Source organism: Erpetoichthys calabaricus, chromosome 13 (genome assembly GCF_900747795.2).
Source record: "Erpetoichthys calabaricus chromosome 13, fErpCal1.3, whole genome shotgun sequence".
NCBI classification, from domain to species: domain Eukaryota; kingdom Metazoa; phylum Chordata; class Cladistia; order Polypteriformes; family Polypteridae; genus Erpetoichthys; species Erpetoichthys calabaricus.
In genome coordinates this window covers 98,082,650-98,101,728 of record NC_041406.2, presented here as the reverse complement: position 1 = coordinate 98,101,728, position 19,079 = coordinate 98,082,650, and the positions used below count along the sequence as shown (strand labels likewise).

Genomic DNA, 19,079 nt, shown 5'->3' with positions numbered 1-19,079 from the left:
AATATTCTAACAAGATTTGATGCAAATTAATGCACCAAATAATTGCTGTTGTCATTCATTCAACGTAGATGACACCTCATCTTATGATGCTACCTTTGCTGCTACTAAAAAATATTAGCAAGACCCATTTTCCAGAAAAGGTTATTAAACGATTAATTCAAACAAACACTTCTACATGAACCTATTCACTAATTGACTAAGTGCCTTCACTAAGTGAGTAACGATTGAAGGTATGCTAAAAGTTTATTAATACTTTTAATTCATAGGATTTCCATTTATTCCATTATCACATAATAGTAATATTGATAAAGTGAAAGGGAAACTAATAAACAATAACAGAATGACAACTGTTACCTACCAAAGAAATCCAGAAAGCCATTCCCCAGCCTTTTGGAATCAGGATATCCCAACCACTTCCCCAGCCTAGGCACTCCTGTCCTGTTAGTTTTCCAGACTGATGTATCAACAGAATGGGAATTTTGGATTCTTTTGCTCCAAGGTCTAAACGAGAACCTGGTACAAGAATCTCCATTTTCATGCGATTCAGTTCCTGAAATACAGGAGAACATTTAACATTTTCAACAAAACATTCAATGCAAGGCATTTTTCATCCATCCATTGTCCAACCCACTATATCCTAACGACAGGGTCACGGGGGTCTGCTGGAGCCAATCCCAGCCAACACAAGGCGCAAGTTAGGAAACAAACCCCGGGCAGGGCGCCAGCCCACCGCAGGCAAGGCATTTTTCCCCAAGTAAAAGGAACTATAATGTAGGCTTATAACATTTAGGTACTAGTCTTTATAAAGAAAAAAAAACAAAAAATTTTACCCAATCTGTCAGGGCACGTTAAAACAACAGACATCATACAGTTAAGCTTCTCTTTTGTTTGCAAGGTCCAAACCACCCGTGTTTCTTATTCCTTGACATCGTATGATATGCATTATATTTATATATGGTGGAGCATTCATTAGTTGTGAGCTGTCATGCCTAAAAAGCCCACCTCTACACCTTAAGATTACTCTCTGGGGAGAGTTGCAGACTAGTTGGAGTGAGTCACTGGAGGGCCCCGTCAACTCCTAGCAAGACTACTAACTTGATAGTCGGGTTGGCCTTCTGGACTGTCTGTCACTTTATGATGTTGGCTGGAAGGGTGTTTGTAAATAGCCCTTCAGGCACCTTTGGTGACGTCCCAGCGCTGGGAGGACCGCAGCCGCTAAATATTCCAGCTGCCTGTTGCCGGGGTGAGGTTTCCATAACAACCGAGAGGGGCAAGGATGTTTTGGCGGGAAACGTTTTCTTTTTAAGGGGAATGGCGGATCAAGGAAAGGAGGAGGAAAAAAGCAAGGAAAAGGCTGAAGGCAAGGCGGCGACCATCTACACTCAAAGAATCATTCAGGATCTTTCTTTACCCAGGGACGTCTGCTATTTGTGGGTGGCCACCCCAAAGAAATAATCAGGTGACAAAACCCCGAGAAGAGGCCAGGTACTGGTGTTCTCCGGGTGCTCCTGTCTGGCGAGTCGGATCCCTGAGTTTGCATTTCTTCGTGATAGTCCGCGGAGAAGCCGTTTCACCAGAGGACTGTTCTGTTTCCTCCTGCCATACGGGAGGAACTGAACTGTAGGGCTTACTGCTTTCTTATATGTGGACTAAGTTAAATCTTTCTTTTTGCGTTCTCAAAGAACAGTTTTTTTTTATTATTTACTTTTTTTATTGTCTGTGTCAAACCGGGGGTTAGGATTTGGGCGCTGGGGAAGAGGGTTCACTAATGAGCACTCAGGCACCGGGCAAGTATACAAAGCACTTTAAAAACAACCTGAAGGCTGACCAAAGTATTGTACAAAGAAAAACAACACAAACGCATAAGAACTGAAGAGATTCTTAATCGAAAGTATAAAAAGTATACAAATAGCCAACATATTATACAGGGTTAAAAGCCAGACAGTAAAAATGTGTTTTTTAGATAGACAGACAGACAGACTTTATTAATCCCAATGGGAAATTCACATTCTCCAGCAGCAGCATACTGATACAATAAATAGTATTAAAGAATGATAATAATGCAGGTGAAAAACAGACAATAACTTTGTATAATGTTAAATGTTAACGTTTACCCCCCCGGGTGGAATTGAAGAGTCGCATAGTTTGGGGGAGGAACGATCTCCTCAATCTGTCTGTGGAGCAGGACAGTGACAGCAGTCTGTCTCTGAAGCTACTCTTCTGTCTGGAGATGATACTATTTAGTGGATGCAGTGGATTCTCCATAATTGATAGGAGCCTGCTGAGCGCCCTTCGCTCTGCCACAGATGTTAAACTGTCCAGCTCCATGCCAACAATAGAGCCTGCCTTCCTCACCAGTTTGTCCAGGCGTGAGGCGTCTTTCCTCTTAATGCTGCCTCCCCAGCACACCACCGCGTAGAAGAGGGCGCTCGCCACAACCATCTGATAGAACATCTGCAGCATCTTATTGCAGATGTTGAAGGACGCCAGCCTTCTAAGGAAGTATAGTTGGCTCTGTCCTTTCTTGCACAGAGCATCAGTATTGGCAGTCCAGTCCAATTTATCATCCAGCTGCACTCCCAGATATTTATAGGTCTGCACCATCTGCACACAGTCACCTTTGATGATCACGGGGTCTAGGAGACTGCCTAACGTGCAACGGCAAATCGTTTTGGGGCTGCAACTGAAAAAGCTCGATCACCTTGGAGTTTGCATCGTGCCTTGGGAACGCGTAAAACCATCTGGTCTGCTGACCTGAGAGAGCGAAACGATACGTAAGGGTGCAGCAGTTCCAACAAATAAAGAGGGGCAAACCCATTAAGAGATTTAAAAACAAATACAAGGATCTTAAAATGGATTCAAAAACGAACTGGAAGCCAGTGAAGGGAAGCCAAAATCGGGGTAACATGCTCATGCTTTCTTGTGCCAGTTAAAAATCAAGCAGCAGCGTTTTGCACCAGCTGTAGGCGAGCCATGGAGGCCTGGCTAATTCCAAAAAGAAGCGCATTGCAGTAATCTAGACGAGATGTTATAAAAGCATGCATCACTGTTTCAAGGTTGCGCTTAGACAACACAGGCTTGATTTTTGACAGCCGCCTCAACTGGAAAAAAGCAAGATTTTACCACTGTGTTCACATGGCTATCAAGTTTTAAAGTGGAATCCATTTTTACACCTAAATTTGTGATCATAGATTTCTCAAATTGAGCCACAGTGGAAAGGTCGATGCAGGGGGTCCCACTGGTCCTATTGGGCCTAAATAGCATGACTTCTGTTTTGTCCTCATTAAAATTTAGAAAATTTAATGCCATCCAACTCCTTATGTCAATAAGGAAATCAAGCAGGGGCTGGACAGAACATGGACCTTGGCGTTTCAGAGGGAAATACACTTGACAGTCATCTGCATAAAGATGAAAGGAAATACCGTGTTTCCGAAAAATTGCGCAGAATGGCAGCAGGTACAAGGAGAACAGAAGAGGTCCCAGGATGGAGCCCTGTGGTACCCCCCGGGGGAGGGCAACAGAGGTGGAAGTAAAACCATCAATACTGACACAAAAACTTCTAACTGAAAGGTAGGACCTAAACCATTGGAGAGCTAAACAAACCTGTGATGCTCACCCACTGCTCCAGCCTAAAGATGAGGATCTCATGGTCTATCGTGTCAAATGCAGCTGTTAAATCCAAAAGCGTAAGTAGTACACAGTCACCAGAGTCCACTGTCAAAGGAATATCATTAAAAACCCTTACCAGAGAGGACTCAGTGCTGTGGTGACTTTTAAACTCAGACTGGAACACTTCCAGAATTGCATGTTCGTCCAGAAAGGACTTCAATTGGGTATAGATGACTTTTTCCAAGAGTTTGGACAAAAAAAGGTAGCTTGGAAATAGGCCTGAAGTTAGACATAACAGAGTGGTCCAGACCTGTTTTTTTCAGCAGTGGTTGCACGACAGCATGTTTAAAATTTTTAGGCACCACACTAGAGGTTAAACTACTATTAATAATAGTAAGAATAGAAGGACCCAAGGTAGAAAAGACCTCCTTAAGAAGTCGAGGAGGAACAACATCAAGGGGGGAGCCAGATGGCTTCATACTGAAAACCAGCTGCTTTAAAAAGGACAAAGTGACAGGCTCAAAGTGGTCAAACACTGCCAAACAGGGTATTAAAATGGAGGATCATGAGAAGGTGGTGAAATGAGGGCCCTAGTGCTTACAACCTTCAAGAAAAAGTAAAGAAATTTATCGCAAGTTTCCCTAGAGGCTTCCAGAAAGACAGGTTCATGAACATTAAGTACAGAACTCAATGTGTTAAAAAGTACACAGGGGTTGTGAGAGTTAGACCCAATAACTTCAGAAAAAAATTTTGATCTTGCAGCTTTCAAGACTTTGATAACACAAACAACTTTCTCTCAATATTTCAAAAGAAACCTGCAACCTGTCCTTTTTCCACCTCCACTCAGCTCTCCTGCACTCCCGTCTATATGCACGGGTATTAGCATTTAACCACGGCTCGGAGCAGGGCTTTAGTTTCCACAAAGTCCAAAGCAGTTTGGCAAGCAGAATTAAATTGAAGTGTTAGCTCTTCAGTATTGGAAGACACCGAGGGCTGTGAGGTCACTTCATAATTAAAAACAGCTGAAAACTGTTTTTATCTATATATCTAATATATATATCTAATATATTTATCAGTCCCACTTTCTGTTGCACTTTATTTTTCGCCAATTATTTAAAGGCGTGCATGGGGACAAGAGGGGCCGAGGACAGAATATGGTAATGCTATTATAACCTTCAAATATCATCCACTCCCCTGTCGGGTTGTGAAGTCTAGGAATCGCGTTCCCGTATTTTGCGGTTACTACAAACTTGCCAAGATTATGTAAATGAAAAGTACAACTCAAAATTGCTGTCCTTAACAGTGCAGTAATTAGACAAACAAAGGAAACTAAATATTACTGAAGAGAAAATACTAGCACCAAAACTTCAGAATGAAAATAATGTAATTCAGAAGTTAGGACTATTTAAAAAAAACATTTTCTTCAAGAGGGCGGCATGGTGGCGCAGTGGTAGCGCTGCTGCCTCGCAGTTAGGAGACCCGGGTTCGCTTCCCGGGTTCTCCCCGTGTCTGTGTGGGTTTCCTCCCACAGTCCAAAGACATGCTGGTTAGGTGGATTGGCGATTCTAAATTGGCCCTAGTGTGTGCTTGGTGTGTGGGTGTGTTTGTGTGTGTGTGTCCTGCGGTGGGTTGGCACCCTGCCCAGGATTGCTTCCTGCCTTGTGCCCTGTGTTGGCCGGGATTGGCTCCAGCAGACCCCCGTGACCCTGTGTTCAGATTCAGCGGGTTGGAAAATGGATGGATGGATTTTCTTCAAGACCAGATTTAATTGATACATTTAGTGTACTAAAGATTTGACAAGAACCACAAGTAAATGGGAATTAAATATACATAAGGAAAGCACGGAAAAAAGAATTTTGAAAATTTCTTGTAACTTTTCACCTAATAATGTTATCTTCTTCTTTTGGCTATTCTCATTCAGGGGTCGCCACAGGAGGTCATCCGTCTCCACCTTTCACCACCCTTTACATCAATTTCTGCCGTACCAACTGCCTTCCTGTCCTCCCTCAGTGCATCCATAAGCTCCATCTCACTTGGTCACCAAACTGTCATACCTGTGTTGTCCCTCTAATGTACTCACTCCTAATCCTGTCTACCCTTGTTACTCCAAGCAAAAATTGTAACATCTTCAACTCTGCCTAATAAATAATGTTTTAAAATTCTACACACTGGGTTTAAAACAAATTTACATCTTTCTAAACTTCAAATGTATTAAATAGGGAAGAAGATTAAAGGTTAAAATTTAATATTTAGGCTATGAAAAACAGACAACCAATTTATCATGTTTAGTATAAGAAAACAAATTATATCAAAACATCCAGTTTTTTTTTTTTTTTTTTACCTGTTCTGAAATTTTGCTTCTAGTAACATCATCACGTACTGCCTGGTCCCAAATGGGGCTTGCTGAAGTTTCATCTGTAATGCCTTCAACAGTTAATTGCCGAACCTTCTCAAAATCTAAAAAGTAAAGAAAAAAAGTTATAGAAATTGTCTATGCTGAGATTAAGTGCTAAACAAAAACATTACAAACTATACACAGATGTACACTCTATATTTAAGCAGCTACTCTCAGAAAGCTGAACCCTACTTACTTGAACAAATTTAGTAATGAAAGTTCATTCACGTACACTTATGAATATTTTATAAAACCTTCAAAACTGACAATACTACTACTACCATCCAGCACCTTTTTTTACCAAACCAAAAATAAAATGCTTAACAGAATCACATTACAAACAAGTGAAGAGTTGGATTACAATAATTAAGAGTACACAATGCAGGACGTGTTTATATTAACAGAATCCTGTGCCTCAAGTGTTGTGACAGCAATTAGCGTCTTTCACACTATTAATTTATGAGAGAACAGTGGAAGCCTACCTTTAGCCACCATATAAAACTAAGTGTTGAACTTTCAGCAAAACGGACATTAAAATAAGATGGCAAGAACAAACTACTACAGCCACTGTGCCCCACCAGGGCCAGGAATGACCATCTCTAACTTAATGTCAACCATTGCTATTAAACTCTTATTTCACATGCTTCACCAATACCTCTGCTTACAAACTTAGAAATTAACAGATTTACTGTACTTAAAATTATTTTTAAAACTCAGAACAATAGCTATTGTTGTCAAAGCTTTTAATAAACTGGACTATACAATTTTTACAGTACTATTGTGGTTATAACAAGAAAATAAAAGCTAATAACATGAAAAATATAACTGATCTTCATTCCCTAACAAATGGCTCTCAGCTAAGTAGAATATACACTGCTAGGTCCTTCTCAAGCAACACAGTGAGAAAAGCAACAAGGAGCACAGTGTCCAGCCAAAGGACATATCCATTACCCAACAAGAACATGCTTCTAACTAAAATTGACAGCAATAAACGCTTGAAGACATCTAAACTTAAATTCATCATTTCAGGCAAATCGCGACACAAATGAAAAACATTTTTCAATGTGAAAACAACATTTCTGTTCTTATCCTTTCATCAGTTAGAATTAGAGTTTCAGTATAGTTGTGGTTTCTTCTTGCACCGCTTGTTTGGATTTGCTACGTTTTGGCTTTTACTTCTACAATAAAACAAATTTTCATTCTGTACAGTTATCAAGGAGATTCTAAGTTGGGGACATTCTCATTTCAGTGTAAATCACATCAACTTAGGTATACAAGCATTGCTTTTGCTGCAACAAAATGGTATATATGTGAGCAACTGCAAATAAAGTTACTTATTAAACAAAGAAAGAGAAGCAGGAACATCTTGATGGGTTTTACTTCCATATCAATGTCCCATTTGTAGCCTCCACAGTCAGATGCTGCTCATCATTGGTACCTCAAAATGAACATACATAGGAAAAGGGGCTTACAAAGTTAGGACCTATTTTCAAAATGCCTCCCTGTGACCCACTTCCAAGTGGAGACTCACTGTATTAGAACAATGCTTGTTTATCTCATACAGTATGTATGGTATAAACTCACGTATAAGTCGGGTCTTGAAACCCAAAAAATATCATAAAAATCTGACTCCGAATTATACGGCGATCAAAATTTGACAATTTTTTTTTTTTATACATCTTCTTCCTTCCTCAAACCTCACATCAGTTTCTCAGACATCGAATTTTGTTGCAGCAGTGCAGTTACCAAATTCTTTTGCTACTTCAACGACTTAATTTAAAACCAGCTTCATATTTTCTTCTGATCGAACACTCCATCGTAGATAAAGGATGTTCTTACGATAAAGGTGTATGAAGGTGTGAGACACAAAAACACAAAACAGTGCAAAACATCGCTTCGGAATAGTTCAGGTATTACCGTGTGGTCACGTAAGCACAATACATAGGAGAAAAAAAAAAAAAGGCCGTGCACTCCACTGGTTACTCCCTCAGGTGGGCATTAACATATCATAATCTCTTGGACCAATAGAGTGAGTTTTCCACATTCGACTTATACAACCATTATACAATACTGGAAACTATACCATAAAATCAAGCCAGACTTATCCACGGGAGAACTTAAACGTGGGTATATACGGTACTTCACTCTTTACATGTGCACTTCATTCTTTACATGTGCAATTCTTATTCTGTTTCAATGTGAGCAGAACTGTCTCCTTAAATATCAGTGCTCAGATTTTTCATCAAGTAGAGGTAAACCTCAGGATATGTGTGTGTTTTTTTTATACTTGCTGGTGGTTTAGTTCAGCAATCACTGGTTTAATTTTAATATTTATTCTCATTACTACAAAGAAGGAATTTGCTACAAATTTTACCTTAACATTATACTGTATAAGCACCCCAAAATAAAAGGTTAGAAAAATAATATTAATGTTTTCAAATTAACTTTAGTTCGGCCACTTATGCAGATTTTTTTTGTTCCCTTACATGCTAAGTGTTTTGGCCTATAGCACAGCTGAACTACAAGCATAATATCTCGGTCTTACATTGTAAAATGTTACAAGAATGATAAGAACTTTCATACTATTGCAGTTCCAGAAATTTGTTATGTGGCATAATTTTTGTTACCAAAGATGAAAAAGAAATGTGGGTAGATAACTGCCATTGGTGATGCATGCTTGTCAAATCTTTTCTTTACAAACAACTATGCAAAGTAAAAAAAATAAATAATTTTTGCTTTATTTTATATAATATACATTTTGAAATTGCATTCTATTGTACATAACTATTCACACCAAAAGATTACTTTTTAATATTTCAATAAGACAAAAATGTAATAAAAGAAAATATGTATATAGCAGACACTGGTTTACAGAAGGTTAAGGGAGCAGTTAGCACAATTAAGACAAAAAGCAAAACATTTTGTAATCGTGGAACAGTCACCTCATGCACTGTAGCTGAAGATACACCTTAAAGAACATTAACAAACATCACAAACCAAAGCAAAATTGACTTCTTTGGCATAATAATAATAATAATGTGAAATTAATCAATTTCTGCTTAACAGAACTGGATGGTAATTCATAATTCTTCATTCGTTTAAAATGTCACTGTGACACATGTGGAAATGCACCTTTTACCAGGACTGGATCATAATTCTTGACATTCCTTTAAAATACCAATATGACGGATGTGAAAATGTACTTTATTCTGTAACTGAGACAGAAACATCATTTACAAATGCAACAGGATAGCTGTCAATTGGCATAAAATAGGGATTCTACTGAGACTTTTGATTATATAATTTAAGCTTTGTTATTAAGTACAGTACAAGTGTTTCCCCAGGACTCATTTTAAAGTGATTCTGCACGACTCTTGGTTTAACTGAAGCAGCAGCTACAACAACATTTATTTATATAGCACATTCTCATACAAAAACGTATCTCAAAGTGGTTTTGAGCTAGACATTTAACTTATGTTACAGCACATCCTCTCTGCTAAACAGAAAAAAAAAGATGTGAAAAACAATTTTCACATATGTAAATGAGTAATTCTTAAACTAAAGCAAATGTGACAAACCAATCAAATAAACATCTGTACTTTATCTTACACACCAGTAATATTTGAATATTCTAACTTACCCCAACAGATCACTGATAAACACAGGACATTACTGCCTACCTTAAATCATGCTAATAGCATTCAATTTTAAACTTATTACTGTATTCTCTTTGTGTTCTCTACTAACTTCACTAGACTTGAAAAGTAACCTGGACATTAAATTTGGACGAAGTTTTTTTCATATATATCCATAACACAGCTAATGACCACTCCACTTTTTGAGCCATTCTTGACTTCAAATCTGCAGTCCTGACTAAAAGGTTATGAACTTCTGTTTCTTTAGATTATATATAAGATGATTACATATACATATATAATATGTCTATGCGTGGAAGTGTGTGTCTATCTGGCCCGGAAGTGCAAGGCTACAGCATGAAGCTGAAAGAAAGTGACTCCATCGCCAAAGTGAATCCGCTGAAGAAAGACAAAACGAGAGAGAAACTCGCTAACCACTGATAGACAAGGGGGGTGAGCACATCCGCAAAACAAAACCGCCGACCCTGCATTTCAATTTTTTTTCTGACAATTTGAATAGTTTCTGAGAGCCCAGGCATGGGCTTACACAGTTAGTTGTTTAATAAAAACTAGTCATTCTCTACAAAGGCTTTACTTACAAATTCTATTTTATGTACTGCAAAATGGATATAAGGAATAGAAACAAAAAAGTTAGAATTAGATTATGTGCAAAAGGAAACAAAGCATATGATTTATTTTATACCAGTCAAAGGTGAAGTATAACCAAGTTCTAACAAATTGGCACTAAATAAAATGTATAAAAGACCTAAACAAAGTTTAAAAGAGACTGCCAGCTACATAAAAAAGGATGACACCTTCCTCTGGGTTAGCGTAATAGATCAGAGGACACTGAGAAGAGTGCTTTAAATACTGTTTGTAAATGTTATAAAGACGCAGCAAAAGATTCATTTGAAATACATTTTTTCTGCTTCTTGACTGTTTAAGATCACACTGAGTCTACCTAGGTGATCTGCCTCTCCGTCTTCAATTCAAGTACACATTATGGAAAAGCATCTTTCCTGTTTATCTTATATACCAAGATTTATCAAAAAATGCATGCATTTTGCAAGTTTTGAATAAAAGAATGGATATCGGACATGTCGATTATTAAGTGATTTTTTTTCTTTTTACCATGGATGTTTTTCACATCGTTTGGCATTGGACAGAACGGGTTACCATAAAATTTCATTACACAGGTAAAATTCCATTACAACGAATATCTTTACAACAAAATTTTCATTACAACTAAGTATTTTTATGGTCCCGACAGTTTCCCCATATGACAAAGTCTATAGAAATCTTGTTACTACAAAGTACTTTCAGCAGATACTTTCATTACAACGAAATGCCCAAAAGACCTTGAAATACCTGAATGAATCACTCCCAGAGCAGTTAGTTCTGTGGTCGCCACTCAGTTGTGCACAACGATCCCCAAACAAACACTGAAAATTTTTTTTTCTTTCTTCAAAATTTCCTTGTACTGTTTTTTTGCTGTGGTTGTTTCCTGTGGTTTTCAGTGATACCTTTTTTGCTTATTGCTTGTCAACATTTGAAAAACATTGATTGAAATATGACTCATTGTCACCCTCCTATAGAAATGGCAGACATGAAAAAAAACGACAACAGTTCACATTAGAAAAAAACACTTGAAATTTTTGCGGCAAAAAGAAAAGACGTTGCCAGTGAATTTGGAATTTCGCCATCGACAGTGTTAACTTTCTTTTTTTTACTCGGTCTTTCAAGAAGAAAAATCTTAGGTTGCAATCGTATGCAAACTGCTGCATTTGAAGATGTCAAAAAAAAGCAGTTTTTATGTGGTTAAGTGATGCTTGTTCAAGAAACATTACTATTAGTGCGGCACTCATTCAAGAAAAAGCAACGTCACTGTTGTGAGGTTTCTAAACTCTCTTGGGACTTCCCCCCCCCCATGGGACAACACGCCAAAGAGTGTCCTGAAGTGCGATCACTGCGTCTGTGGAAAATTGTTTATCCATTGCCTCGGCAACAGCGGACTCACACGCTGCTGCAGCTCGGTGCCGAAGCAAACAGAAAAGATTTTGATGGGTGATGCAAGGAACTTTGTAACCTAGCCACAACCCTGTGTCTGTGTGGCAGATCCCGCTACAATAACCATGCTGTTCCCGTTTCAAGCTGAAAAAAAGCTGGTTTTGATAAAGTATGGAGACTCCGCCTCATGTTTTAGGGTGCAAGACGGGGGCCTTATAGCGCAACCACAATCTTTTAGAATTTGCTTTTGTGGCGCTTTGCTGCAGCACTGTGAGCCTGCTGTTGACCTACCCCGGCAACGGACAAACAGATGCAGCAATTGCGCCTCGGGACGCACTTCGGCGTGTCATCCCATTGGGTGGGGGCAATCCCAAAAGAGTTTGGAAACCTCACAATATGAAGGAGGATGATTCGGCTTCTGATTGATAACTGTGCCTCGCACAGCATACTTCCATATTTAGACAATGTTCGCGTTGAATTCCTCCCACCCAGTTGCACGGCAGCGCTTCAGCCATTGGATTTGGGCATCATTCACATCCTGAAAGTGTATTATCGCAAGGAAATGCTGAGAAAAATTGTCAGCATAACTTGGACAGGAGGAGATTAAAATTAACGCGAAAGAACACCTGGACACAAGTTAAAGAAAGCACTATAGCAACAAATACAGAATCTCATTACTACAAAATTTTCATTACAACGAAATATTTTTTAGGTCCATGGCACTTCGTTGTAACGGAATTTTTCCCGAATTATAAACTGTTCTCTCTTATTCTGCATGAAGATAACATTTTTTCCTCAGCCATCATTACAAACTAAAAGGGGTAAACAAAATAAAAAAATATTTTTGGGTCAATTATTTCTTTAAAACTTTGTTTTTTAAAGAATGAAAATAAAGTTTTGTAAGACTGGTTAATCATGTGAATGCAAACTATTGTATTAAAAGTATTGCTTACTTGTGCAAACATAGCTTCTATCACTTTCATGTTAAATTAAAAAGCTTTATTAACCAATAATAAAAGTAGCTTTCATATGCGTGTCCATCAATTGTTAGTACAGTAATCCCTCCTCCATCGCGGGGGTTGCGTTCCAGAGCCACCCGCGAAATAGGAAAATCCTCGAAGTAGAAACCATATGTTTATATGGTTATTTTTAGAATGTCATGCTTGGGTCACAGATTTGCGCAGAAACACAGGAGGTTGTAGAGAGACAGGAACTTTATTCAAACACTGCAAACAAACATTTGTCTCTTTTTCAAAAGTTTAAACTGTGATCCATGACAAGACAGAGATGACAGTTCTGTCTCACAATTAAAAGAATGCAAACATATCTTCCTTTTCAAAGGAGTGCGCGTCAGGAGAGAGAGAACAAAGCAAGAAGTCAAAAAAAAAAATCAATAGGGCTTTTTGGCTTTTAAGTATGCGAAGCACCGCGGTACAAAGCTGTTGAAGGCGGCAGCTCACACCCCCTCTGTCAGGAGCAGGAAAAGAGAGAGAGAGAGCCACAGAAAAACAAAGTCAAAAATCAATACTTTGAGCTTTTAAGTATGTGAAGCACCGTGCAGCATGACCTTCAGGAAGCAGCTGCACACAGCCCCCCTGCTCACACCCCCCTACGTCAGCGCAAGAGAGAGAGAGAGAGAGAGAGAGAAAGTAAGCTGGGTAGCTTCTCAGCCATCTGCCAATAGCGTCCCTTGTATGAAATCAACTGGGCAAACCAACTGAGGAAGCATGTGCCAGAAATTAAAAGACCCATTGTCCGCAGAAACCCGCGAAGCAGCGAAAAATCCGCGATATATATTTAAATATGCTTACATATAAAATCCGCGATGGAGTGAAGCCGCGAAAGGCGAAGCGCGATATAGCGAGGGATCACTGTATTGTTGAATGGTTAGTAATATTTGAAAGTATATCATTCTGCCAAAACAACACACAGATCACTATATTTTTCCATTAGGCCTTGCCAGGATTTGAACCTGGTTCATCTGCATGGCCAAGCAGAGGCTCCCAGAGAGCAGAAGACCTGAACAGGCTAGATAGTAATCTGTATGTATACAAAAAACAGAAGCAAAAAGTACCATTTTAGGAATACAACAGAAAACTGATATGACATGCAAACACAAAGAGATGTGCATGTTAATCATACATATATGTAGTACAAAAGCAGACCAAGTAAAAATAGCTGCTACCTGACACCAAGTTAGTAAAGCTTTTAAGAATAATGTTTTACAGTGTGAACTATACTTAATATTAAGAATGCTTGACATGCATGGTCTATAATAATATCTTAATTGTTGCTTTAATGATGTGCGAGCTGATATTATAGAGTAGGTCACTCACACCACAAAAAACCACCAAAAACAAGCCTTGGGAGTCCATGCATTCACTGTCTCATACAGTAGAAACTAACAGGATAGACTACTGCACATGTGGAAAGTAAGTGCAATGACTTGGACGGCCAGCATGCATCTGCCTAAAAATGAGTGAGCAAAACAGTGCCAGGGAATAAAAATAGCCTTACAATCTATACCGTTCGATTTAATTTAAAAGATAGCAATCTGCAAACTATGTTGGACAGCTCGATAACTAACTTGTTTCGCCATCTGTGAACTAACCATTGCACAGAATTTGAAGAATAAGAAAATCTTCAGGAATCAACCGTCCACGACAGATCTAAATCACCCAAAGTACAAGCACTCAAACTTTAGCGGATTCATACGATAAAAAAAGCAACAGATGGCATGACACAGCTACAAGAAGGCCACATGGTTTGCATGACAACAGGCAGTAGGTCTAACGTTGTCAGTGCATTGCAGATTATTGACTGGAAGAGGCTTCCTTGTTCAGATTGCCATTGATGAGTAATTTGGGTTCCTCTATAAAATATCATTTAAGTGAAATTGATCTAGTACAGAGCCCTGCACATGTCGGGGCAAAAAAAAAAAAAAAAAAAAACAGTTCAAACAAATTATGCAGTAAAGGCCTTTCAGCGGCTATTATTTAAATAAATAAATAAAATTCAAAAGGTGGAGAGTATCTGCACACCACCATTAAAAAAAAAAAAAAAAAAAAAGATCAAGAGCTACTTGATACCTGAGGTGGACAGTGATCTAAATCCGCTTGAGTGGTAGAAAACACAAGTAGTACATTCCTCCAAATTATGGAAAATTGCAAAAAAGTACCTGTTAAACCGTACCTCAAGCAGCCCTTCTGAGAGGGCTTTCAGCACCAAAGGAAATGTAATCATGCTGCTCTGAAGCCAGGTGCTGTGGACGGCCAGTTTTTTTTGTCACACAACTTGAAGTTTCCTCAGTAGAATTTTACAATTGTATTTTTTTCTGACATCTTTGTGCAATATTGGACAGAACAAAGTTAATTTGTTTTAAATTGTTATAGGTTTGGGTTTTTTTTATATCCGTGTGCAATATATGACAGAAGTTGTTAACAAATGCTATATTTTTTTTTGTACAGTATTTGACAGAATTTGGGATTTTTACACTATACTACGGTGTGCTAGATTTTTATTCTCACTTGCAAGATGCACAATTTACCTTACAACAGAGCAGTTTATGTTTATACAGACTGTAATTTTCAGGCCCTATAGTTAAATTATAATTGGTGTTTTATTCCCTTTGCTTTCATATCTTGCTTACATTAAAGGTTAAGTGTATGCTTAAAATGCTCTCATTAGAAGAGGTTTGTTGGTCTTTTGTGTAAATCCTGTAGGCCACTTTGAAATGGTTTACTTCACTGTGTAATCTCTAATACTTCAACTTCTGTTTCCAAGTAAATAAGACCTGTTTTTCTTAACTGTTTCCATTAATCTGATTAGTAAGCTGCAATTAATATCCTATTAACAAGACTAGGCTAGATCAGTAAGACCTTTAGATACACATTTATTAAAGGAAGCAAAATAATGTCTAATTATTGTTACTGTCAAGGTCCAAGAAAATAGATATAATTTGCCAATATCACACACCCCTACTTAATATTCAATATCACTTAATTATTAAAAGGGAAATGATTACTATTGTGACATCTACACAAGTCATACAAATTTTTTTAATTAACATTGACTTTTCAATTTACAATTATATGTGATTTCTCTTCAGTAAGAAAATACATGACCTGATGCAAGTTAAAAAAGAGCTACACTTCATACTAAGAAAAGAGTAGTTTAACATGTATTTATTTCCTAGTTACCTGGCAGCATTGAAAGATTAGGCATAGATTTTGTTCTCTTCCTTGGCAGAGTGAGCCTAGGATCATCTACTACAAGCCCAAGAACAGTACCCGCTGATATTTCTGCAGGTGATGCAATACCTTCAAAAATTAAAAAAAACAAATTGCATATGAGATTATATACACACACGTAAATCACACACACTACACAAATTTTATATATGTGTGTTTAAGCATTTGAAATATAATATAAAAATATAAATAAAAAGTAGTATTAACCAATAACAGCAAAACATGCACATTACTCCCAATTTTTTTTTTTCTATACTAGTACTTTTCAGCAAGAGTTGTTATAAAATTCTCAGCAGAACTTTGACAACTTCAAAATATCCAAGATCACACTCTAGTTTTTATTGTCTTGGGAATACCAACATTAATTGGGAGACACAGTATGCAAAACCGAGCGAAGAACTTGCGTACGCCATGGTCTGAGCTACCGTGAAAATGTGCGTGGCTTTATTGCAAGTTTAGGTTTTATGCATCGCGATTTGAGTGTGGAAACGAGAGAACGCAACATTTTTGTGCGTACGCACCATTTATACATGAGGCCCCAGAAGAGTATTAGCTCAGATTTCAATACTTCCATTCTGATTTGGCTGTGAACCATGTGTATGTGTCAAAGACTACAGTCACACAAGGCAAAAAGGATATCGTCTAAATGGTACAAAAAGTAGTAGTTAAGACATGCTATATCAAATTCTTATGTCCTCTTAAATTAGATTTGTCTTATTGCTGAAAAAATTATAGCAACAATTTTTACTTTCAAATGGTGACTAAAAAAAAAAAAAAAACATGTAACTGTGGCTCCTAGGGCTAAAACTCTTGCAGCACTGCCCATAAGATGCCCTTGCATAAAAGCTCAAATATTTCCTCCATACATTTTTAAGAATCCCAGTAGAACCAAAGTGACACCTTGTTTAGAGCTGCTCCCGTTTTCTAAGGGTATGAATGATTGGTAGTAACAAAGAAATTTTGCTGGCACTTTAACTGCTACAAGCTCTAGCTGTATGGAGCACAAATTAAGGAATGTGAATACACTTGCACCACACATAGTCTCAATATAACTTTACCAGCTCCTGCTACTTTCCCAGCCATCAATATGATAATCGAAATTCCAACAGACATTTTTCACAGTCAAGCCATAACCTACATATGCTATTTTATATACTCCAAGTAAGTGGTGACCATACAGGATATATATTTATAAAGACATGCTTAAAAATTAAATAAAACTAATGTAGTTCAACAAAAGGAATAAGGCCAGAGTACCTATCCATTGCACAGAAAGGAAAAATGATTACATATGTAAATAAACCTTCCTAGACACTGTTAACATTGTTAATATGTTAAGAAAAAGAACTAAGTCATTACAAAAGTGAAGTTTCAGAGTCCCAAAACAGTGGAATGTATGGACTTCTCAACTCTGAACTTGATTACTGGGTGATGAAAACTCAAATCATATAACTAAATATATGCTACAATGAATATTATAAAGAACATGTTGTAATTCTCCTTATGTGCTAATCTCTGTATCCATATTCATAAACTTTGGAAATGTGCATAAGAAAAATCACTTTTGTCACATTATCCATGTCATTTATCTACTCAAATGCACACAACATCCAAAACAGCTTTTTTTTAAATATTGTTAAATATTCCAAGAAAATGAAAGCAATGAACAAACATGAAGCTAAATCCAGCTAATTCACGCTTTGGAAAAATATGAAAAGCATAAACTTGTAAGTACTGTCATGTGAAAATTAAAAAATGGCAAACCCACTATAAATGTGCATTATAGTTTGAATATTTAAAACTGACATTTTCAGTAGTTTCCACTTAGTGTCATGTTTTTTCAGCATGCCATTTTATCTTTGTAAGCCACTTTCAGGAACAACCTAATCATGGTTTATGGGTTGAAACAATTTTGCTGTATTGAGAAAAAGCAGTGTTAACTTTCAAATGCAAAATAATTTCTGTTAGTACTTTGTTCTGACCTCCAAAAAAAGCAGATTTTAAATCTGTAAGTAGCTGGTTTTAAATTTAAAAGTCCCATTAGGTAAATACTGCAATCAAACAATGAAACCACTTTAGGTAGTGTCCCATTTGCAAGGGGGAGCTGATGGACTGCAGTATCCTAAGTAGCAAAACATACCCCTTAGTAACTGAAAAAGGTTCTGTTGACGCTCATGCAAAAATAAATTGTCTTCATTGCAATACTCTGGCCACCAGGAGCAGTGCTTTTCATGTTGAGAATGGAAGATCTACAGAGAAAAGAAAAACAAAGTTGGCAAAATTAATTGGTTTTTAAGTTTCACATCTGCCTATTTTCTGAAATAAAAACATGCATCAACAATGAGGTATACTTATTTGTTTATGAAACTGTTAATGCAATTTAATTCTCACAAAGCAGAAATTAAAGACAAGCTCATGAAAACAAATATGTTCCAATTTTTAGTACATTCCTACCTTGCATAATGAAGCAGGATACAAAGCATCACTAAGAACTGAGTGAGACAGTGGGCCAATTAAACGGTATCTTAAAATTTCCAAGGTAAGGTCTCTAAAAGGCAACATACAAAAATATTACTCGGACATCATAACCGTTTATAACCTCTATTATAAAATGTGTTTTTTTGTTTTGTTTTGTTTTTTAAAATTGTATAAAACTATAAATACCAGATACAAAGGTGGTACTTCAAGGCCACCTTTCAGGTCTACAGATTATAAAAATGGGAGCAAATTTCTGCTAGTCTTAAACTGGTCACATCTTCCTACTTTCATCAACCTGTGTGCAATCATAAATTACTAGTGTAGAAAATACCTCTTTAAATTGATTTAAAATAGATTTTATAGCAAGCTTCTGCCACCACAACTAATCTAATAACTATTTTAAAACTTATTATTATTCAGGTTACTGAAGCAGGACATCAGGTCGGGGGAGGACCCAATGGGGAGGAAAATGGTCAGGCCCCAATGAATGGGGTTCAACAGCTTACCCATGCCTTTGGGCACAGGGAAGGCACACGTTGACCAAGACAGTATAGTTCATGAAAAGGATTTCATAAAATGAGCTATACTTTTGTAATAGTAGATAAAGGAATTCACTGGAATGGAACCAGCGGATAATGAGGATTTACTGTATTCCCATTTAGGAGCCATTAATTTTTTGTTGCAAGCCCTGCCCAGCCTAGTAAA

General features: G+C 37.5%; 1 protein-coding gene across 2 annotated transcripts in view; it reads right to left on the bottom strand.

The window, feature by feature from the left end:
- pop1 (POP1 homolog, ribonuclease P/MRP subunit) overlaps positions 1-19,079 on the bottom strand; it is a 50,133-nt gene that overhangs the window by 8,654 nt on the left and 22,400 nt on the right. For both annotated transcript variants that reach the window (XM_028817302.2, XM_028817303.2), the window contains exons 9-13: positions 18,351-18,444; positions 18,037-18,145; positions 15,846-15,965; positions 5,951-6,066; positions 359-550 (exon numbers count right to left, since the gene is read on the bottom strand). In XM_028817302.2, coding sequence (XP_028673135.1) covers positions 359-550; positions 5,951-6,066; positions 15,846-15,965; positions 18,037-18,145; positions 18,351-18,444 — 631 coding nt within the window. The remainder of the gene's footprint in view (positions 1-358; positions 551-5,950; positions 6,067-15,845; positions 15,966-18,036; positions 18,146-18,350; positions 18,445-19,079) is intronic.